At 44.0% G+C, this 23,920-nt stretch overlaps 1 protein-coding gene across 4 annotated transcripts in view; it reads left to right on the top strand.

Annotated features, from left to right (window-relative positions):
- The window catches only part of NCK2 (NCK adaptor protein 2), a 136,361-nt gene that overhangs the window by 74,811 nt on the left and 37,630 nt on the right, over positions 1-23,920 (top strand). Inside the window, exons 3-4 of one of the 4 annotated variants that reach the window (XM_058534367.1) lie at positions 15,191-15,236; positions 21,913-22,154. In XM_058534367.1, the coding sequence (XP_058390350.1) occupies positions 21,929-22,154 (226 nt within the window). In that variant the 5' untranslated portion in view covers positions 15,191-15,236; positions 21,913-21,928. Of the gene's footprint in view, positions 1-15,190; positions 15,237-20,119; positions 20,250-21,912; positions 22,155-23,920 lie in introns of those variants that run through there. The other 3 variants (XM_058534368.1, XM_058534366.1, XM_058534363.1) reach the window with 3 other exon arrangements.

Here is a 23,920-nt window from a genome sequence, read left to right as displayed (position 1 = left end):
GTATAAATTCTTTAAATGATACAATTCACCAGTTAAGCCATCTGATCCTGGACCTATGTTTGTGGGGAGGTTTTGGGTTGTTGATTCAATGTCCTTATTGCTAATGGATCTGTTCAGATTTTCTATTTCTTCATGAATCACTCTTGGTAGGTTGTATGTTTCTAGGAATTTACCTTTTTCTTCTAGGTTATTCAGTTTGTTGGTGTGTAATTGTTCATGGTAGCCTCTTATCCTTTGTATTTCTGTGGTATCAATTGTAATGTCTCTTTTTTCATTTATAATTTTGAGTCCTCTCTTTTTTTCTGGATGAGTCTTTTTATTTTCTCTATCTTTTCAAAAAATCAGCTCTTAGTTTCATTGATCTTTTTTATTGTCTTTTTAGTCTCTATTTCATTTATTTCCATTTTTGTCTTTGTTATTTCCTTCCTTGTACTAAGTTTGGGCTCGTTTTTTCTTCTTTTTCTAGTTCCTTGAGGTGTCAAGTTAGGTTATTTATTTGGAATCTTTGTTTTTTCTTTAATGTTTGAACTTTCCTCTTAGAACTGTTTTTGCTGCATCCCGTAGGTTTTGGTATATTGTATTTCCATTTTCATTTGTCTCAAGATATTTTTTGATTTCTTCTTTGACCCATTGGTTGTTCAGTAGCATGTTGTTTAATCTCCACATGTTTGTGGGTTTTTCAGTTTTCTTCTGTAATTGGTTTCTAGTTTCATACTGTTGTGGTCGGAAAAGATGCTTGATATGTTTTCAGTCTAATTAAATTTATTCAGACTTTTTTGTTGCCTAATATATGATCCTGGGGAATGTTCTATGTGTGCTTGAGAAAAATATGTATCCTGCTGCTGTTGGATGGAATGTTTTGTAAATATCTGTTAAGTCCATCTGGTCTAGCTTATAGTTTACATACGGATTTCTTCATTGATTTTTTTTTTTTGTCTCGATGATCTATCAGTTGTTGAAAGTGGGGTATTGAAGTTTACTACTGTTACTGTATTGCTGTTAATTGTATTGTATTGCTGTTAAGTCTGTTAATATTTGCTTTATATATTTAGATGCTCCTGTGTTGGGTGCATAAATATTTACAAATGTTATGTCTTCTTGTTGGATTGACCCCCTTTATCATTATGTAATCACCTTCTTTGTCTCTTATTATAGTCTTTGGCTTAAGATCTATTTTATCCGATATAAGTATAGCTTCCCCTGCTTTCTGTTGATTTCCATTTGCATGGAATATCTTTTCATCCCTTCACTTTTAGTCTGTGTGTGTCCTTACGTTTAAAGTGAGTCTCTTGTGGGAAGCATATGGGTTGAGCCTTGTTTTTTTGTTCATTCAGCCACTCTGTCTTTTGATTGAGAATTTAGTTCATTTACATTTAAAGTAATTATTGAGAGGTGCAGACTTACTATTGTCATTTTGTTAATTGTTTTCTTGCTGTTTTGTAATTCTTTTATTCCTTTCTTCTTCTCTTTGTCTCTTCCTTTGTGATTTGATGATTTTCTGCAGTGGTATGCTTAGATTCCTTTCTCTTTCTCTTTAGTATATCTATTGGAGGTTTTTGCTTTGTGGTTTCTGTGAGGCTTACATAAAACATAATGGTCTATTTTAAGCTGATAACAGCTTAAGTCTGTACATATCATTTTTTCATTCTACTGTAGAAGCAGCAATGGGTTGTTTAATTGTGCATTGAGAAGGAGAAAGTGAAAAGTTAAGCATGTCTGTCACTCTTAACATTCATAAAAATGCAATCCAATAATTTCTTTTAATAAAGGAAATTTTTATTACTTGGCTTCATATTAGCCTCAATTTGTATAATAATAATTTTCTCAGAGTTTATATACTTGGTAAAGTTGCCTTAAATTTTCCTCACTTTTACCATATCCCAGCTTTTTCGTATTTTAGAGACTGCTGGTAACTCATTTTGCCCCCACAGGGATTATTTGGAAAGACCTTCTGTGTACAAGACGCATTTCTCAGTCATTAAGTTTTTAGGGCTATAGCTGTTGTTGGGAGGTGTAGATACCTGGATGTAACTTGTTGAGTTTCTTCCAAGATAGAAGGAGCCATCCCAGCCCCCTTTTCACCACTCCCCTCTTCACCGGGACCCGTGGGGAATGCGGGGTGGAGCCTCTGCAGCTGGGCCAGTTGGGTCTTCCTTAAGGAATACTGAGTGTCTAGGGATGGCCGTACTCTTTGATGTTCTAGTTTTTATAGTGGCTAGATCTGTGATAATTGATTAAATAATTACCCAGTAAGTATTGACAATTGCTAAAAAATTTTTCAGTGTTGATTCTACCACAATTAACCTGGTGCTGCAGTCAGTGGAAGCAGCTGTAACCTACCAGGCACTTGCTAGGTACCTGGCACAGGATTTGCCACCTCTAGTATTATCTCTAATCTGAAATGCAGATCTGACTCCCCCATTTCATAGATAGAGACCTAAGCCTCAGGAGAGGTTGAGATTGCCTAGTCATAATGTTGAACTTGCACAGCAGAATTTTGACCAAGGTCTGCTGATTACAAGCTCGTGTTCTTTCTGCTCCCCATGTCTCTGACATACCATGGCAATGACATAGTAACTACTTGTTATCTGAGTGCTTAAGCAGGAACCACTCAACGCTCTGAGAGATTAAACAGCTTGGCCAAAGCCCAGTGCTCATAAGGGCAGAGCAGGCTGTGAGCCCACATCTTCCTGACCCAAGGCCTTTTATTCTTACTGTATCGTGAATTTTATTTATTTATTTTTTTCCCCTAGCAAAGTCTCCAGCAACTCAGTACAGTTTGGACGTGCGTCCCTTTTGGAAACTTCAGGAAGGGAGCATGAAGGAAGGCTTTAGGAAGGGTTAGAGGGGCGAGAGACAGGAACCTGAGTCCCATGGAGGGTCTCAGTACCTCCTGAAGTTCCCAGGGTCAGCTCAGCAGCTCAGGGCCGAGTTGATGCCAGGTCATAGGCTTGAACTTCTGCTTGTGCTGTTTCTGGATGGTGTTCAAAGTTGCCTTGTATTTGTTGGTGATTCCCAACTTCTGAAACAGACTTCTGAAGGCAAAGTTATTTGTAGAGGCCAGGGGACCTTATACACTTCCTTTATGGCGGGGTCCTTCCTGTGGTCTGTTACCCTTCCCGTAGCACCTTTGTGCAGAGTGAAGCTTCATAAAATTGTGATTTAATGTTTCTTTATGTAGTCAATGAAATCGTCATTTTCTGATACTTGAGGTGGTGATCAAAGTTCAGCCAAGCATTTTTCTTTTCTACCTTAGCTAACATGCCCTAGCAGTGTGGCTTCTAGAAAGCTGGAGAAACAAATTGAAAATATAAAAAAGCAAGTCCCTGCCCCCCCACCTTCTTTTCTCTTTGACAGATTGTAGAAGCTGAATTCATAACATTCCCGTTATTTCTCCACTGTTCTCTGAATTGTACTTGACAGTTTACAAAGGAATTTTCATAAATTCTCTTTAAAATCAGGTGATGTGGATATTCTCCACCCCCCAACCCCCATTTTATAAAAGAAGGAAATGACCTGGGAGAGGTTACTTGACTTGCCAGATATGGCACAGATTGGCCAGTGACCTGTGCCTCCCGTCTGTGGGCTAGATTAAGGATACACTGACCTAGTAGTGCCCTGTCTTACTTCCAGAGTCTCTGGACCAGACATGTAGGTGATATAGATGAGACAGAACAATATGCTAAGAAACAGGCCACACAGAGCTTTAAATGAGAACAGTACTGTGTTTGGGGGTCCAAAATTAGGAAAGGTAAAGTGTGTTTTCTTGGCCTCTCTTCTCCAGAAAAACAAAAAGTATATTCCTGTAGGGTAGGGAGATGTAGGCTTTTAGCAAACTAGACCTTGAACAGGTAAATCTTTTGGAGGTGATGGATATGTTTATTACCTTGTTAGTGATGATGATATCAAGGGTGTTTGTATGTCCAAACTCATCAAAATGTACACATAGGGGCCAGCCCGGTGGCACAGCGATTAAGTGCGTGCGCTCCGCTGCGGTGGTCTGGGGTTCGCAGGTTCAGATCCCAGGCACACACCGACGCAACGCTTGTTAAGCCATGCTGTGGCGGCATCCCATATAAAGTAGAAGAAGATGGGTACAGATGTCAGCTCAGAGCCAGTCTTCTTCAAGATAAAAGGGGAGGATTGGCGTCGGATGTTAGCTCAGGGCTAGTCCTCCTCGCAAAAAAAAAAAAAAAAAGTACACATAAAATATATGTAACTTTTTATATGTTAAGTATACCTCAATAAAGTTGAAAAAGAAATTGCTATGGTAGTATGAGAATTACTTTATGGACCTACCACCAGCGTGTGCAGATCCAAAGGATGTATGTGGAGAACTGCAGAGCCGTCTTCTGCAGTGAACATGTCTGGTGGTCCTGGAACACTGCGGGGAGGGTTGGTGGTGGTCCCAGGGACCCCTTACCTCCACCTTCTCGTGTCACTGCTGTGCCTCGGTGTAGAGGGCAAAAAAGCACCTTGAGTTTTAGATTTCTCCCTATCAGAATCAAATTTCCTGTTGACTTTTATTATAACGTGGTAAATGTTTTCTTTGGAAACAGTATTAGCTTCAAGATGTTAAATGGTTATAAAAACATTATGAATAAATTAGACCATGAAAGATCACAGTTTAAGGGGAACGATTTTTGGTACTATGTTAACAAGCAAGATATTAACAACAGCAAGTTTTGAACGTAGACCAGTATTCCTCATTGCTTGTCGAGGTGGGGGTAACTGTGTCCACGTGCCAGGTCTGCGACTGGGGGGCCCACCCTGCATCTCACCGTGAAATGACATTTATTTGCCTTCTCAGCCTCTCAGAGAGTCGAACATGACCAACAGTAACATTGACAAGTTAATTAGTTGGATTTGAGCTTGGCTGCTCCCTGGAAGAAGTAAAGGGGATCCTAATTTTTAAATCTCTGACCTTCCCATATGCAGACTACCCAGGCCACAGCATGGGCAGGCCGCGGTCAGGAGCTGCCCAGGGCCATGTGGACTCCAGGCCAGACCCGAGCCCACAGGGGGAGCAGAGTGCTCAGTCTGCCAGTGGGATGTTTCCGTAGATGCTGCTTCTGCTTTGGCCCCCCTACAGCATCATGGGGATTGAGTAGGAAACGCAACAGACCTGAGACCCCTCACCAGTCAGACTTGCTTTGTTTGGAGGGTATGTGGACTTGGCAGCTTCTGATCTTACCCAGAGGATTTGTTGTCGATTCTGCAGTGCTTACCAAGACTGAGAGACGTTCCAGGCTGAGATCAGAAGAGCTGGAGAGAGCCGTTGATCCAGGAGCCTGAGGCAGGAAAGTCTTCCCTGTCGGTAGCCTGGATCTGACAGACGCGTCTTTTGTGGGCAAAGCTAAATACAGGCCATCTTCAGACGGCTACATCTTATAATCCAAAAACTCATATTTAGGACAGTTTTGTAAAATGTTGGTCATATTTTTCCATTGATTCGATCCCAGACCTCTTCAACTTGTGCTTGGAGCAGAGGTCTCTGGGGAAAGTGTCAAGTGTGTGGTGCAGGATGTGTGCACATCTGTTTGTTCTTTTCACGGCTGTGTGTTGACCTCTAGGCCTTAGTGTCTGTGACAGTGACATGGAGGGATGAGATGAGTGCTGGGTCTGTGACTTTGGAATTCTAGGGACAGTACTGCATGGACAGTTTTGTACCACAAGCCTGGCTGCTACACCCGCCAGAGCTCTGTGGAAAACAGTGTTCAAGGTGTGTGAGACACCAGTGTCACCCCCTCCTCCTCCAGTTGCAGTGAACTCAGGGGCTCATCTACCACCTGAGTCTCAGCTCCAGGAAAGGGGACCAGGGATTTCCCCGAGCTGCCTTCTGCTGATGCTGCTGGCTTTTTGTTGGCTGAGTGGGGCCAGGCATAGAGGGAGCTGGAAACTTGATGAGGTGCTTGGGATGGAGTGGAGATAGACGCACTAGGGCCTCTGCTTCACTCCTCTGTTTCCAGAAGCGAGCACATAGGTCCCAGGGAGCTGTCAGTCAGTGCTGCTGGCTCCCGGGGGAGCTACTGCCCTGGGGTGGGGGATGGGCCTGGGCCTCTAGAGCTGAATGCGCCCCAGGGTTCACATGTGCTGATGCAGGTGAGAACCATGAGTGTCAATGTTTTCGTCAGAACTGTTCCCAAAACTGGTTGCTCTTCAGAATCGTGGAGGGGCTTTTGAAAACACAGACCCCAGGCCCAGATCCTAACCCCAGGAATTAGATTTTTGGGAAGCCTGGACCTTTTTGCTTTATTTTAAGGCTTCTCAACTCATTCCAATCAGCCAATTTGGAAACTGTGAACATGGACCCTGGATTTTATATTCCCTGCCAGCTGGAGAGAGAAAGGCTAGTTTGGGATGGAGGGCATAGGAAAGCTAGGAAGACAGGGGAAGGTGAGTGTCAGCGTGCGTGTTCCAGTCTCCTGGACATGCATGCTCGCATTGGTGCAAGGTCACCCCTCTGTGCTCTGGGCCACTTTGAACTGTGCATTTTCCTTGAGGAGACACCAGGATGCTCAGGCCCCACTCCAGACTAACCTGGATTGGGCTCAAGGGGCCTGGGCATCTGTATGTTTACATTGATCTTCCTTAAAGGGCCCTCCTCCTCTGAGGTCCTCCGTTTGAGGATTTTCATATATTCACACTTTAGGTAATTCGTGAGACTTTAAAAAGTTCCATTCCATGACTAATTACAGTATTTATTGGCAATACTGATTTTTGTTCCTTACAGTGAGCTAACCCTTAAGGGAGACTGCTCTTATGCATAGAAATCTAACAAAATGTAATGAAGAAACAGGAAGCAGCACAGGGCACCGTGGTGATTTAGAACATACCAGAAAAGGAGCACTAATACTTTCTCTCCGCGCCTTGTGTTCTCTGCTTTGGAGATTCCAGCTGGGGCCTGGCGGGTTCCTGGAAAGCTTGGCTCAGGGTCGGTGCAGAAATCACATAGCAGTCCATATTGTTTTGTGTGGAAGGGAACTAATTTCTCTTCTTTTAGGGGTTTTTATAGAGCCCTTACTTTTGCCCAGTGGGGCCAATATCTGGGCCGCCTGCAGAGCACAGAAGGGCCGTGAAATAGTTATTACTTTACAAAAGACAGCATATACAAAGTCAGCCGTGCTCTGTCACTTAACGTCACATCCTGAAGACATCTGCGACGTGTTCTGTTCCACAACCAGACCCTCTGGTCCTCAGGGTCGAAGTCCCTATATCTTGGCGTCCTGATGATCAGGATTGGAGCTCCCAGCACTGTGGGATCCTGACAGATCTTCCGATTAACCAGTGATTGCGTTGTGTCCCTTACGACTCGAGAGCTGGGTGCTAAGATATTTCGTGTCCCTTGGAGGCTGACCCTGGGAGGCCCAGTTCTGTCCCCTCAGGCATTCTGCCTGCTGTGTGGGTGACATTTGTGGGAAGGCCTGTCATGTTGACTGTCTCGGGAATGGAAAGCTTATCAGGCTAGTGTAGAGAAGATCTGATCATTTGGAGTTTTTCTGCAAAAATTTAACTCATAAACGGGAAATTTCTTATTCCCAAATTAGAGCCAGATTCAATTACCTAAAGGGTTCTGAACTCCTTTGTGCAGTCCTGGGCCCCTGGGTTTGGGCTGTTTCTGACCCCTCTCCACAGTAATTTTTCAACACAGAACTCCGCCCTCTCCTCTGAGGAGCTTCTCTGTTTCCCCTGTCATGTCCTGGCCCCCTTAGAGACACTTTATCTGTGTGTATGTGTGTATATGTATGCATATGTGTTGACACTGAAAGGATGGAAAAGATATACCATGCAAACATGAATCATCAGAAGAAGGCAGGAGTATCTATATTAATATCAGATAAAGTCCACTTCAGAGTAAAGAAAATTCCCAGGGACAGAGGATCCCACCCGGGATCCCACGTTGCATTTGGTCGTCATGGGAACTTAGGCTGTGACAGTTCCTCAGACTTTCCCTGTTTGTGATGGCCTTGACAGTTTGAGGAGGCCTTGTCAGGTGTCCCTCGTTAGGATTTATCTGATGTTTTTCTCGTCGTCAGACTGGGGCCGTGGCTTTGGGGAGGCACACCGTGGAGGGAGAATGCCGTTTTCATCATTGTCGTACGCAGGGTACTGACCGCCCACCTGACTTACCAGCGTGGTGCTGCCCTCGATCACCTGGCTTGGGGCCCTGTCATCAGGTTTCGTCCCTTCTCATGCCGTCCTGTCTGGAAGGAAGTCTAGGCACAGCCCGCACTTAGGGGTGGGGAGTTACGCGCTGCCTCCTTGACTTGTTTACAGTTCTTCTGGGGAAATTTGTCTCTTCTCCACTATTTATTTATTTCCTCATTCATTCCTTTGCTTTTTAAAATTGGTTTCACCGCATACATATGCAAGCCTAAACAGCATGTTCAGTTTGCTTGTCCTAGGCCTTTGTGAAGATGGAACCATGGAGGATGTAGTCCTTTGACTTTTTTCTGCTCGGCATGGTTTCTGAGAGGCGTCTGCGTGGTTTGGGGAGGCTGCTGAGTGATGCTGCACTGTGTGATGTCACCCACGTCTCCCTTCTCCTGTTGATTGGTGGGTGATTTCTCTTCAACTGTCATAAGCATTGCTGCTCTGAGCACTGCTGTGCAGGTCCCCTGACACACAAGTGCCCGAGTTTCTCTATGCCTATGACTGGGCGAGGAATTGCTGCCTGGGACGGCGTGTCAGTGTTCAGCTTTACGAGATAATTCCAAATTGTCTTCCAAAGTGGCTATTCCATTTTACTCTCTCCAGCAGAATATGAGGGTTCCCATTGCTTTGTAGCCTTCCTAACACTTACATTATCAACCTGTTTCATTTTCTCCATCTCGTGTAGAATGGTGTCTTACTGTGATCTCAAATTAGGAATGCAGTTGAGCTTTTTGTTTTTTTTTTGTGAGGAAGATCAGCCCTGAGCTAACATCCGTGCTAATCCTCCTCTTTTTTTTTTTGCTGAGGAAGACTGGCTCTGAGCTAACATCCATCGCCAATCCTCCTCCTTTGTCTCCCCAAAGCCCCAGTAGATAGTTGTATGTCATAGGTGCACATCCTTCTAGTTGCTGTGTGTGGGACGCGGCCTCAGCATGGCCAGAGAAGCGGTGCGTCGGTGCGCGCCCGGGATCCGAACCCGGGCTGCCAGTAGCGGAACGCTCGCACTTAACCGCTAAACCACGGGGCCGGCCCCGCAGTTGAGCTTTTTTTATGTTTATTCGCCATTTGTGCTGCCCTTCTGTGCGATGACCATGTCTTTTACTTACTTTTCAATTGAGTGTTGGTCTTTTTCTTCTTGAATTGTAGGAGTTTTTATATATTCTAGATACCAGTCCCTTGTCATTATATGTACTGCTTACAACGGTTTCTTTACAAGTATATTTCATCATTTTTTGATCTGTGAAAATCGATAATTCGTACTTGAGAATCTGAACTTTCTTTTAACTGGAACAGAGTCTTCTACTGTGCCAACAATGTATACCACTATTTATAAACTTTAATGCTTTCATGTAAAAGGGAATCTGGTATTCTTACAGCTCTGCTGAGAGAGACATATCCATTTTGTGTTGTTTTGGTGTTCAACGACTGTTTTTAAATTTTGAGGTTGAAAAAGATAAATACAAAGTTGTTACATACTGGAATTTTATTACCATACCCAAATTATTTTTGCCAAGTATATGATCTAGTCTTAGACTGTGCCTTCTCAGGAGTTTAATGAGCTTTGCTAAACTTGTATCTTTCATTATCTGTTGCTGTGCTAATCAGTTGCTAGAAAGAGTTGAAAGATTCACTCTTCATTATTGATCTGCATTTCATGAATATTTATGTACGTTCCGTGTACTTTCACCCTTTTGCTCAAAGTAGCTGAATAGTATAAAATTTAAATTTTTAATTGGAATTCTTCTGTGGCTTCCATCATGAGTTAAGAGCCCTTGTTATGTAGACTAACAATGACTATATCAAAAGGTGAGATTGTTTTAGATGAGGCATCTTAAATCTGAATCCAGCTACAATTCAGGACTTCAGTGTAGGACACAGTAGCCTGTCAGCATCCTGTATCCACGAGTGAATTCTTGTGGCGGCCGTGAGCCCCCAGCAGCTCCTGATAAATTAGAGCATCCACCTATAGGACCTTCGCCCATTCACTCCTTCCAGTACTCGCTGGGTGATACGCGGGCTCAGGCCTTCTAAGTGCTCTGTTTATGAGGAGACAAGGTCCTTGTCCACAAGAATTACATTCAGTGAGAGAAAATAGACAATAATGAAAACGTGTGACGTTCTGGTTAAGTGCCACGAAAAGAAGGAAGCAGAACAGGGGGTGGCAGGGGATGGCAGGGACACAGCGGCTCTTCTAGAAAAGGTGGGGCAGCTGGGGCTTGGCAGAGAGCTGGGTTTCATCAGGGTCAGGCTATGAGAGAGGGAGAGAGAAGCAAGGGAGGTGACATTGGATACCGGCCTGAACCAAGTTCAGAGGGAGAGGGAGCCGGGTCGTGCAGAGAGATATCTGGGGGAAGAGCGTCTCAGGCAGCGCCGGCAGGTGCAGAGGCCTCAAGGCAGGAGCTCACCTCGTTTTTCTGAGGAAGGGCAAGGTGTGAGGAGCAGGATATGAGTTTGGAGAAGGAGCCCAGGGTCAAGTTATTTTAGGCTTTGGTTAAAGGCCTTGGGTTTTATTCTAGTGTGATGGGAAGCTGTAGCGAGGTTTGGACAGAGGAGTGAAACAAACCGCCGTCTGCTTTACAAGGATCACAAGGCTGCCGTTAGAGAAACCGACCAGGAGTTGCGTGGAGGGGTGGAGGCAGAGCCCAGTTAGGAGAAAGTTGCGTAGTCCAGGCAAGAGGCGCTGCTGGCTTGGAGCAGGGCGGTGGCAGGGTGGGGGCGCAGGGAGCAGTGGTTGGAAGCAGATGTATTTTGAAGGTGAGCCCACAGGGTTTGCTGATAGAATGGTGGGGGAGTGAGAGACAGGAGTTTGTGGGATGACTCTAAGATTTTTGGCCCAATGAGCAGCTGGGTGAATGGTAGTCTTATATGTCATTCACGCAGAAGAGAGCACTATGGGAGACACAGAGGTTTTTGTTGTTGATTTGAGATTTTCTTTTGGTGGAGAGAATGAAGAGTGCTGTGTGGACCTGTGAAGTCTGAAGGCCACATGAGACATCCAGATGGAGGTGTTCAATAGGCGGCTGAGTGTGGAAGTCTGACATTCAGGAGAGAGCAAGGGTGGAGACTGCTTTGGGGAGCAATGTGCATATAGGATGGCACACAGAGCCAAGAGGGTAGATTGACTCATCCAGGGAGCAAGTAGACGAATGCAGTCCAGGCCCCACACAGCCTGCTACTCCAGCATCTCTAGGTCAGAAGCACTAGTAGGAGCCAGCAAGGAGACCCAGGGGGAATAGTCAGGGAGCAAGGGTGGGAAGCGGGGCTGTGTGACTGCCTGGGAGCCGAGTGGAGGGTGTGTCCAAGAAATGGCTGGTGGATGGTGTCAGCTGTCAATGTGCAGGCAGGGTGTTACAGGAGAGAGCGATGTTCATGACACAGTGGAGCGGGGAATAACTGTGGGAGCAGCGTCCCGCAGGAGCCAGGACGGGCAGATCCAGTGCTCAGAGGAGGACACACCTCAGAAGGGGCACCCAGATGCCCGCCCCAGGAGCAAAAGGGACAGCCGCGTGTTCACAGGCACGGGTAGACATGTCCTTCTGATCGCTTCTGTTTTCCTGAGTGAAATAAGAAGCAAGGTCATTCATCAGCGGAGACGGTGGGAAGGGGAGGAGATATTAGCGGGTGGAGGAGATCTGAAGTAGCCCCCTCACCGAAGGAGAGCAAGTTCACTTAGGACACAGAAGTGGGCTGCCAGGCAGCACCAAGGGCTCGCATGAGCTGGCGATCAGAAATATAAAATGGGGCTGGCCCACGGGTTGTGAGTGCTGCTGTTGCACAGTCGGCTGTCCCGGGGCAGGTGTGGAGTAGGTGCTACCAGAGTTTGCTATGTGCGCCCCTGGTACTTTTGGTGCCATGTCAGACTCCTGATTTATAGCGACTGAGATCTCTTCAAGCGCTCCTGACATGTGTTACTAAGTTTTGGCTCACCTAAGTCAAGGATAAAAATAATTATGCTTGGAGAGCCTGAGGTACGCACCACAAAGACTGTAGATGGAATCAGGGAGGCCTGGCTGGGTTGGGGGGTGGTTAGTGAGGGGGGAGGATGGGACTGAGCCTCGAGAAATAGGCTGCAGGAGAAATAGGTGGTGGGAGATGGTGACTTGGTTATGGAGGGAGTCGGCAGGGCGGACACTGAGCAGTATGTTAGGTAACCAGCAAAAGGCGTTACTTAAAAGCATTGCTTAGCAGGAGAGAAGGCTTGTTGAAATCAAATACCATCAGTCTCACAAAACAGCTTCTTTGTTTTCTTCAACAACACCATGACCCAGGAGCTGGACTGGTCAGCACAGGAGAACTCTCAGCGTAAAATGTACAGAAAGTGGGATGTAGACATTGCTGGTTACTGTAAAATTAGCCAAATTGATTTTAAGACTGGGGCAGAGGATACACAAGATGAGCCTGGAGTATCCTGTGGTGCCAGAAAGTAAGGTTGTGCTTGCAACAAACACACACTCACGATGACGGTGTATGTCAAAGGGACGCAGGAGCCAACTGACAGGGCTCCCACAGCTGAAGTTAGAACAATTATGAGCAACAAAATAAACCAGTAGTGTTGGATTGTAGCCCAAAGTGTAAAATAAATGTCCAGAAGTTCATACTGATGTAAATAAGTGGTTGAATAAATTTAAAAACGGGGGAGGAGAGAGAGATCTCCCATGCAAAATTCCAAATAATTTATGTAGATATTCCTCTTTGAGGGGGTGGAGCATATCTCCTCACTCTTTAAGTGTGGGCTGTGCTTAGAGACTTCCATCCAAAGGGCACAGTTTGGAAAATGAGAAAAAGAATGACTTTACAGTGGAGAAACAGACAGACACTGCCTCAGCCAGGTGATGGAGGTTAATACCAGCAGTGCTAAGTCATGTCGATGCTCTGTATCCTTGATAGGATGCAGTGACAGTGAACCTTTACCTCTGTGGTCTTCCACCCCAAAACCCATAACCCCAGTCTAATGAGGAGAAAACCATCAGACAAGTCCCAGCTGAGGAATATTGTACAAAATACCTGACAAGTATTCCTCAAAGCTGTAAAGGTCATCAAAACAAGTGAAGTCTGAGAAACTGTCACAGCTAAGAGGAACCTAGGGAGAATGACAACTAAATGTAATGTGGTCTCTGGGTGAGATCCTGGGATAGAAAAAGGATGTGAGGTGGAAGTGAAGGACATCTGAATAAAATATGAACTCTAGTTAATGAAATATTCGTTGTGTACAGGCATCTCACATAGTAAAATGAGTTGCTTGGTGATTAACTCCTGAAAACTGGTTGATAAACTCACATTTTCAGGTAGTTTAATTTTGGGGGCTACCTGATCCTGGCAGTAAGGATAAATTAATAGTAGATACTCACTTAAAAAAAAAGATGGGGTGGAGGTTGAGCAGAGACCCCGGATTTGTTATAAAGTATATCCTCTCTAGGCTGAATACGAGCAGATATCATTAGTATTGGCCACAGTGGGAGCTGGGATGTACCCAAGACCCATTGGGGTCTGTTTGTAAAACTTCCTAAATAGGATTCACGGTACGTGGGATCCCAGTTTTATGGCACTACCTTTGAGCATTAGTTATCTTGTTATTTTAAGGTTTCTCTCTCTTTTTAAATGACACTGTCATAATCTAATGCAAATACATTTTTGAATCCCTGTAAAAGCTACCTTCATTCAAGTCCAGTGAGTCTTGTGATTTGGCCTTACGTGGATGTATGTAGAGCAAGAATGTTTAACATTTATCTAGCATGGACCAGATATTGCCTACATCTTGTGGATTGTCTCATTTCATCCTCACGGAAGCTCTGACCTCATTTACAAACACAGAAATGGAGGTCAGAGAGCTTAAGTAATTTTCCCCCAAGTCATCTGCCTGGTTGGTGCTGAGACTGGATTTCAAACCCTAGCCTTTTCCTCGACTGGAGAGGGACATTCATGGAAATGGGTCACATCGGTGGCCACAGAGGAAACCTTCGCAAATTCCGAGACGATGACTTTACAAGCCACAGGCTTTGGCTATTATCTGATAATATTAGAAAACAAGTCATAAAAAGACCCTGTCCAGAATTACCCGTGGGGCACAGGTTGCCCGTCTTAGTGACTCGGAAGCCTCTGCCTTGCACCGTTGAGCCCCGCCTAGCAGAGCGGCTGCAGGAGGTGGCCGTGCTCCGGAGGAGCACAGTACAGACAGCCTGCCCCACGCAGCCTGGACGGAGGGGCCGGAGGAACCGAGCTCTTCAACGCTGTGTTTTGGAATCGGGAGACTTTCACTCTCCAACTAATCTAGCTTTCCTTTACCCTCCTCGAATAAAATACTTAAAAACCAACAAGACCCTCCCCAGATCATACTTGGAATTTTGGAGCTACTCCTGTTTCTTCCTTAGTATTTTCACTTACCAATTTATCAAAATGAAATTGAAATTCAGTTCTTGTTTATCAGCATCTACCTTACCCTTGGGATTTCTTTTTTTAGCCATGCTGCAAAATTCTGCTACCAAGGAGCACTACCAGGTAGTAGAGGATACGAGATAAAGCCCGGGCTTTGTAATAATAGTTCTGGTGGGTTTGAAGCTGAGCTCAGGCCCGTGCAGCATTGTGGAGTTGGACGCGTTATTTAATAGCTCTAAGCCCCAGTCTCATCCTTCATTAAATAGGTCTGTAGGTCCTCTGTCCTTCAGAGGCCCGCTGCATCGGATGAGCCCACACACAGGAGACAGTCTGGTGCGGGGACGAGGGGAATGTTGGTTGCTCAGACTGTAACCGTGCACCCTCACCTTGTGGATGGCAGCCTGTCCTGCCACCTCTCTCTCTCTATGGAAGAAGGTGTGTTGAGCCTCGCTCTGTTGTTTATTTTCTCTCTTACGTGGGATGTATTTTTGTGCCTCAAGGAAGTAGTAAGACCTTGACTTTTGTCACAGCTTAATTAGCTTACTGAGAGTTGGAACAGCCACTAGATTCCATATTGTGTCCTACTTAAAGTTGAAGCGTATTAGCTGTAATTAGTGATACTGCTTGTAAAAAGCCACCAAGTGGCCTTTCTATTCCCCCACAGGAGACCACAGGTTCCTGCCAACTCTTGTCAAATTAGTTGGCATCTGGTAAGTGTAATCTACAACACAACTTGAAACTTGAATAAAGAACTTACGAGGTGTTTTAGTTGCTTCTGGGACTGTTTCTCTGAGTAGGTCTCCTTAATGCAAATGTACTATTTTAAAATGTTTACAATTATACATCAAGGGAGGGAAACATTGCACTAAATGAGGGAGAACCTAGAAAGTATTTCTTTTTTTTGAGTGACTTAGCATAGTTACTCACTGTCTTAGTTTCCTGTGGCTGCTGTAGCAACTTGCCGCAAGGATTGGGGTTTAAAACGGCACAGGTTTATTCTCTTCGAGTTCTGGTGGTCAGAAGTCCCACACAGGTCTCACAGGAGTAAAATCAAGGTGTTGGCTGCATTCCTTCTGGAGGCTCTAGGAGAGAATCTGTTCCTTGCCTTTTCCAACTTCTAGAGGCTGCCTACTTTCCTTGGCTTGTAGCCTCTTCTGCCATCTTCAAATGCAGCAGTATAGCATCTCCAGATCACTCTCTGACTCTTCTGCCTCCCTCTCTTGTGTATAAGGAAGGACCTGTGTGATACACTGGGCCCACCTAGATAATCCAGGGTAATCTCTTCCTCTCAAAATGAGCTGATTGGCAACGTTAATTCCCCTTTGCCATGTAATTGAACATATTCACAGGTTCTAGGTACTAGGATGTGGACATCTTTGGAGGGCTGTTATTCTTCCTACCACATCTACTAAAAGCCTATATTTGAGTGAGTTTCCGTAATAATTGGTTAACTGCATTGAGGGCATGAGATGTTACAAGAAAAGTCCTTAAGACCCATGGTGAAGTAGATTACATTATTTGAGTAATTCAGACTATATGTTGAAAATAAAGGTAAGAATGGCAGTTTTTTTGTGTGTGTAGTCTTCATTTCTTTTCCTACCTGGTTACTCTCTAAACCAATTATTTGCTCATAGACACGTATATTTTGATATGTCTATATCCACATATGCACATATGAATTTTTCTGAAATTCCAAGTTAATATCCTAGAGATAAAGTGTTACACCTGTTTTGTCTGTTTCCCTATCTTTCTGTCTATATATTTTGAATTGAGTTCAAGAAATCATATTCCATCCACAGAAGGTTTATATTGCAAAGCAGGATTGGCAGTTTTTTAAAGCTGTATGGCATGCTCTATTCTGTGGTGGGCTACATTGGTTAGTCGGTAGAAGGGTGAATGCAGTAGACGTGTATTATCCTTGAATTCTCAGTCTGCCTCATCCTTGAGCTTCCCATTAAACCAGGTGGCTGAAGCCTAAACAGCCCCTGTCAGCACACAATAGGGCCTCCCAGACAGTAGAGAGGTGACCAGGTAATCTCAGCTGGTGCTAAGTGCCACTCAGGAAATAAAGTAGTAGGCTGTACACTAAACGACCTCTGTAGGGAGAGGCCGTGGCAGTGCTCTTAGATAGGGACGTCAGGAGTGCTCTCTGAGGAGGTGTTCTTTGTGCCTGGGGCTTGAATCACGAGTGAGCAGACCCTGGTCTGTCTTGCTCGCCAAAGAACCTGGTGCCTTGAAAGAATGCTGCGTAGTAAGTGCTTAGTAAATCCTGATTGAAGGAAGGAAGAGGTCACTGGAACACTGCCCCACCATACACTTATAAAGTGTGCTGCAGTGTACACAGGGTTTGAATTATGACCCAAGTTCCGTTCTTGAGTGTCTTCTGTGCCGGGCAGCGTGCTCTAAGGCTTTCTTCGCAAGCTCCTAGGTGAGGTGCTGTTATGACCCATGTTACAGAAGAGGTAGCTGGGCCAAGGTGGCGTAGCAGTACTCCAGCCCAGGTCTGTGTGACACTGAAGCCCACCCCCTTCAACACTGCGTTGTTGTGCTCCTGAGCATCAGAAGTGTCCTGTGAGGCTGGCGAATGCTGCTATTCCCATCTTACAGAATACGCTGAAGTCCACGGTGGACATGCAGATGGTCCAGTTAAGCTTAGAATCCCAGACTCTTGACCAACTGGTTCAGCTTGGTCCCTGAGACCCCTCTGGAAATATCTGTGACCATTTTGGGGGTTGTAGGAACACTGGCTATCATGAGGAGTATGTAACCCAGCAAGATGTAGTTAACAGGATCCTTTTTAGAAAGAAAATAGGGTCCTAGAATAGGATTGATGTTATTTTAGGAGTTAGTGAAAACTGTTCAGCCAAGAAAGTTTTTATAGCTGTTTTAGTGTGTTTGGTTTTTTTTTTTTTTTTTAAATTTTCTCCCACCTAAGACTTGAAAAAGCAGCTTAGCTCGTTAGGTTCTCTTATTCAGTATAACTTGGGGTTCTTGCTAAGCTCTGTCTAGAGTGGTCACATGACACCTAAGATATCATCTGCTCTATAATATCAGATCTGTGGCTTTTCTTTCTGCTGGCTAGATCTGGGTGATAACTAGCTGTAATTATGAAGGCAAAAATTAGATTTCCTTGAACTGCCTAGGCTGGAGTGACAAACGTGTGTTGTTCTTGGTACCTGACCTCTATAATTCTATCTCAGACTAAATCAGAATACCATCTCTGAATTAAAATTTAGTAGTCAATTAGAATGCACTTTTTCAGACTTTCTTCTTTTAGGGCTTTTCTGTATAAGAAATTTGAGTCTGTTTGTAATTTTATTGTGGAATAATCTTGATGCATCGCCAGTTTCTTCCTATTCCAGTCCATCTCATGGACTCCAGTCCTATGCCAGTCACACCAGAGCAGATTCCTTCTAACTGAAAATAACATGTGCTGCTGTTGGGCCCCTGAGAAACGGTTTCCCAAAGCATCAGGGCTGGAATCTGGACTCTTGGCCAGCATACAGATCCCTGCAGAATGGGCCTCCAGGTGGCCTGTCCAACTGTGTTGGCAAAGAGAAGACAGATCAGACGTCTGCAGGAATACAGGGTGATGGGGTGGGGTCGGGGAAGGGGACCTTACTTCACACTGAAATACTATCCTGTTGACTTTTCATTTTAAATGACTCTCTGGAGTCACTTATTCTTCGTTCTTCTGCCCACCGCATGGTTCTTGCTCACAGCTGTCTGGCCTGGAGTGCCCTCCTTGACTGTGTCGCCCCTCCAGATCCTTCCTACCCATGTTTCAAGACTCAGTCTTGAAAGGAGCTCAGTCTCCTTTTCCCCTTCCCCACCTCCCGGTTACCTGTCCTCTCAGCTCCCCGCCATGGCGGGTCTCGGACTTCACTGAAGTGAGGCGATTGTTGATTGGCTGGCCTTTTGAAGCTTTCGTATTGATGGCAAGCTGTCATAAGTCAATTACAGTAAGTTTCCTAGGTGCATTTCCTATTGTTTCCTAGGTGCGCTTGTTGTTGTTAGTGCCGTGGAGTGGATTCCGACTCCTGGCGGCCCTGTGTCCAGCAGAGCGGAACCCTGCCCAGTCTTTACCCACCATCCTCTCACCTCCCGCCACTGTATCAGACAGTGCTCTGCTGCTATTCACAGGGTTTTCATGGCCAATTTTTTTGGAAGTGGGTAGCCAGGGCCTTCTTCCTAGTCTGTCAGCTCTGCTCTAACCTTTCCACCATGGGTGACCTTGCTAGTATTTGAAATATCAGTGGCATAGCTTTCAACATCACAGCAACACGCAGCCACCACAGTGTGACAACCAACAGACGTGTGATATGGTTTCCTGGAAACAAACCCAGGCCACAGTGAGAGTGCCAAATCTTGACCACTAGACCACCAGTGCTGGCTTCCTAGGTGCATAGGAACTTTTTATTTTCACCTGCCCTGGAATCATAGATTTCCTGGGTTGGAATAAGCCTGTCAAAATACAGACCACACACTATGCCCTCACCCACCCACCCCCGGAAGTGAGCAAGTGAGCACAGATTTGGGAGCTGACGGACCCGGGCTCCTGACCGTCGTTTAACAAGTCACTTCATCTCTGGGACCCTCATTCTCCTAAAGGATAACAGTTCCCTGAAAGGTGGGTGTTCTGGAAATGAAATGAGCTGATGTATGTCAGGTACCCATCCTACTCTGAGTTTACTTCCTCAGCTGAGCATTTACATCTTCATTGGTGCACAGGTCTAGGGCTCCAGGGAGAGCATCTGTGAGGAGGCGTGTGTGACTCGCTTCCCGCTCATGGGTGTTCCTTGCTGAGGCCTGTCAGAGTCACTGGGCGAGCTGTGAAGTCCTGGAGATTCTGATATCATTGATGTGTGGCAGAGCCCAGGCACTGGCATTTTTTTAAGCTCCCACATGATGTTCCATGTGCATTGAAACGTACCATGCCCAGCCAGCTCCTTACTTAACTGCTCTTCATGCAGTCAAGTCATGCAGAAAATTAATAAGTTGCTTTGATTGGTCTTAAGTGATGGGCTGTTCTTATTAAAAACTCTTGAAAATTGTGTAATTAAGAAACAAACCCAATATTCAAATAGAATATTCTCTGATCCCCATTCCTATTACTGCTCTCGTTATTATTACAAAAAGAAAAACTACCTTTATGACTTTCAAAAGTCTAACCTGACAGAAAGGTCAGGAGAGAGAGAGAGAGATATGGTATGGACCTGAGATTTTCTGAAAGTAGGTAACAGAATTGTCTATGGTTTGGAAATGAGCTTTGTGTAAATGCTATCGTCTTCGATGTTGTATACATTATGCATAAGTTTTAATAAATACTTCCTCCTTCCCAAAAGGTTTGTTATCTCTAAATTTGGAAATTAATTCATGAAAGGAGGGAGCATGTATTATTTATAAATTTCTTTAGCATCTCGTAGAAAGTGTCATGTTATTTAAAAATAGTATTCATGCTTCTGTGGAGTCAATGTGCATAGGTCCCCTTTGTAATCCTGAAGTCATCCCTTATAAAGTAATGAGAACTCTTCACTGTCGGAGAGGAAGGGAGTTTTAGTCAAGAGTCTTTCCATTATTCCTTCCTTCCTAGTTTAGAGGAAACTTCTAGTCAGTTGAAGGACTGAGTATTGAATTTTTCTGCTGAAAAAATAACCATCTTCTACCTAAGAAGTACGGAGCTGCTGAAATAGTTGATAACTGTATTCATTTTGGTCGTTCAGGTATACTTTTGCTGTTTATTACTTCCAGAATTGACTTAACTAGTTATATAATACATCTATTGGTTGTTGTTTTAATAAACTTTTTATTTCGGAGTAATTTTACATTACAGTTCACTCTTGGTGTTGCACATTTTATGGGTCTTGACAGATGTACAGTGACATGTATCTACTGTTATAGGATCATACAAAATAGCTGCACTGTCCTGAAAACCTTTGTGCTCTGCTTATTCATCCCTCCCTCCCCCCTCGCCCCTGGCAACTATTGATCTTTTTACTGTCTCCATAGTTTTCCCTTTTCCAGAATGTCATATAGTGGAATTGTAAAAGAAAAAGTTATTCATGACACGTGTTAAAGAACAGTAAGGCAGACTTTATTCAGGGGACTACTACAAGGGAGTGATGCAGTGAGTGAGAGAGATTGGGCTCAACTGCAACATACAAGAAGGAAAAGTGGGAACTGACAACCACGGAGCGGGGTAGGGGGTAGATGAATGGAAAATTACTAAGAGGAAGCATCAGAGGTACGGGGAGGATTCTGGCCAAACTGACCTAACAGGATTCTTCCTGAAGGTAGGCCTAGGTGATCAAGCATCTCCTTGATGAGAGTGGAGGACTCAGGCTAAACCAGCTGGGCAGGATTCTTGCTAAAATTGGGCAATGGAAACAAGGGCGTGGAAGTACAAAAGTCAAGGGCTAGTTTGGGAAGAAGATTCAGAGGAACTTGACTAAAGTTTGGTCAAGGAGAGAGTCTGTGAAAATCAGACAGTGTGTAACCTTTTTAGATTGGCTTTTTTCACTTAGGTATATGCATTTAAAGTTTCTTCATGTCTTTCATGGCTTTATAACTCATTTCTTTTTATCCCTGAGTAATATTCCATTGTCTAGATGTACCACAGTTTATTTATCCATTCATCTGCTGAAAGACATCTTGATTGCTTCCAAATTTTGCCAATTATGAAGGAAGCTGCTATAAACATCCATGTGCAGATTTCAAGGATAATTTTATGTTTACAGAAAAGTTGCAGAGATAGTACAAAACATTCCCATATACTCTCTACTCAGTTTCCCCAATGTTAACACCTTACATAACCATGTTACATTTGTGAAAACTAAGGTTAACGTTGGTACATTACTGTTAACTAGACTTTATTCGGATTTCACCAGTGTTTTCGTTTATTTCCTTTTTCTATTTCAGGATCCAATCCAGGATACCACATTACATTAGTACTACATTTCTTTTATTTTTAATTTATGGGAACAGTTTGGGTGTGTTGTGTTCATTAAATATGTTCATAAAATTCAGTATATCCTGAAAATATGAATGTAAACGTATCAGCTATACGGAGCTGGTGTTACTTAATCAAATGAACACATTTAGTTATGATAATGTTATTTAGAATTTTTTGAAAGTTTGTTTTTGGCAGAGCATGCAGAATTCCCAATGTATGAAATTGAGATTTGTTTTATAAGATTGCTGTTTCTAAACAAAATACTAAAGCTTGTTGAAAGAACGTGATTTTAAGGTTGAGTATTTCAAGACCCAGGAGAAAACCGGTTGCTAAGTTGTAATAAAAGCTATCAATGCATAATTTTTCAAGTTGATGCAAGGGATGAAGGGTTTGGTTGGTTCTCTAATGAGCATCTCCAAATGTTTTGCTGGCAGAAGGACTCCATGAAAGATGACAGAAGAAGTTATTGTTATAGCAAAGTGGGACTACACTGCCCAGCAGGACCAGGAGCTGGACATCAAGAAGAACGAACGCTTGTGGCTGTTGGATGACTCCAAGACGTGGTGGCGGGTGAGGAACGCGGCCAACAGGACGGGCTACGTGCCGTCCAACTACGTGGAGAGGAAGAACAGCCTGAAGAAGGGCTCCCTTGTGAAGAACCTGAAGGACACGCTAGGTGAGTGTTTGGTACATCAGGACCCAGGTTATAGCTGCACTGCTCCCCATAATGGAGGGCGAGGGAGCCTCGTGCTTTTTTGAGAGGAGAGTGTTCATCTTTTTAGTTTGTGTCAAAAAAAAAAAGTCTGTTTTAAATGTTGACATCTTTCTAGTTGTCTTTTTTTAAAATCTCTAAAAATTAAGAGATCAAGATGGAGAAATATCATGTTTGTCATTTCTGGGAGATTTTAGAGTTTGGAGTCTTATGTAAGTTGACACTTCTGTGTGTGTCGCACCCCGGCACGTGTTTCTGTCTCCTGGCATCAACATTCTAGAGGATCCTGAGATGGAATTACCACCTCCAAAAATGTCAACAGCTCTGCCTATGTCATTCCATCAAATCTCTTCTCTCTTGCAAAATCCTGTCCACTGACTTTTATGCATAGAGAAGGAGACAGCACAAAGCACTTTGAACCCAGGTAAATTTCTTCCCTCCCTTAAATTGATGACGTTTCATACCACAGTCCTGGACAGTGTTAGCTAAGGTGGCAACTGGGTGAGCACTAGTGTGACGTCAGAGACTGTCTAGGGTCGCTGGGGTGGGGACAGCTGGGAGCTCAGCTCAGTCGGCTTCTCATCTGGCTTTCCTCCCACATGCCTTTCTCTTCTCCGATATCCAGACATGAGAAAGGCCACCTTGAATCACCTGAAATGAAGAGTGTCCAATCTTGCCGTTGTATGCATATCAGACTCACTTGCAGTAGTTACTGCTTCAGATTATGTGAGAAAATAAGGTCAGGAATTCTCTTCTCTGAAGAATGACGGAACTGAGCTGCCGTTGACAAAAGCTATTGTTGCCTCCTTCTATAAGATAATGTGGGTGGACCTGAGACTGCTGGTTATCACTGAAGAATTTGCTATTGAAATAAGTCAATGTTATCATCACCCATGTTACATTTACTTGAGTTTTTCCTTTTTATTTCTAACAAGAGGAGTTCTTTCATTTTTGGAGGGAGGGGAAGAGGTGGGAAACCGAAAGAGAAAATTCTAGACTGAGTGTAATGGGTGTTGCAAAATATTTGTCTTTCATTTTATGCACTCTTGAAAAGCCTACTGACTCTCTCTTCAAACCCATTTAAAGCCTTCATTGATTGAGTAGTATTTCTGTGTTACGGATTAGGTTATTTCCATGATTTGGGGAGAGAAAGGGGACTCAGGCCTACGTAGGAATCACACCAGCTCACCAGCTAGCATAGATTCTGAGCCTGATGTAGAAATTCCATTTTTCGTGACCAATCTGATTCTTTTTCCGCTAAACTGACACCACTTTATCTTTTTTTCCAAGCAAGTCCCTTGAAGGAAACACTGTTGTCCTATGCTTATAACTCGTAATTAACTGTGGTGAGGAAATGTGGGTAGCAGAAATAGATAAATATTTTAAGAGTGTCCTGAGCTTAATTTTATTTATTTTTTCCAATTTCAGCCTCTTACCCACCCAAGTACCTTTTTTGGAGATGCTAAACATTTTTGACTTGTTTTGTCTTCTTATCCGTTTTTTAAAAATACATTCTCAAGATTCTAGTAAAGAATAAAATACCCAGAAGTTGAATGAAATGCTGGGAGGTAAAACAAGGCAAAACGAGCACTCTGAATTATCTAGAAGTTCCCTTGAATAGCTTGTCATTGTTCTCCTTCAGTTTTTAGAAGGAGAAAAGACAAAGCCTCCTGTTGAGACTATTCACCACGTCTCACTCAGTGACTGGTTTTTCACGAGCTGTGATCAGC

Source organism: Diceros bicornis, chromosome 40, assembly GCF_020826845.1.
Source record: "Diceros bicornis minor isolate mBicDic1 chromosome 40, mDicBic1.mat.cur, whole genome shotgun sequence".
Lineage (NCBI taxonomy): Eukaryota > Metazoa > Chordata > Mammalia > Perissodactyla > Rhinocerotidae > Diceros > Diceros bicornis.
This window is presented reverse-complemented; position numbering and strand designations above follow the sequence as displayed.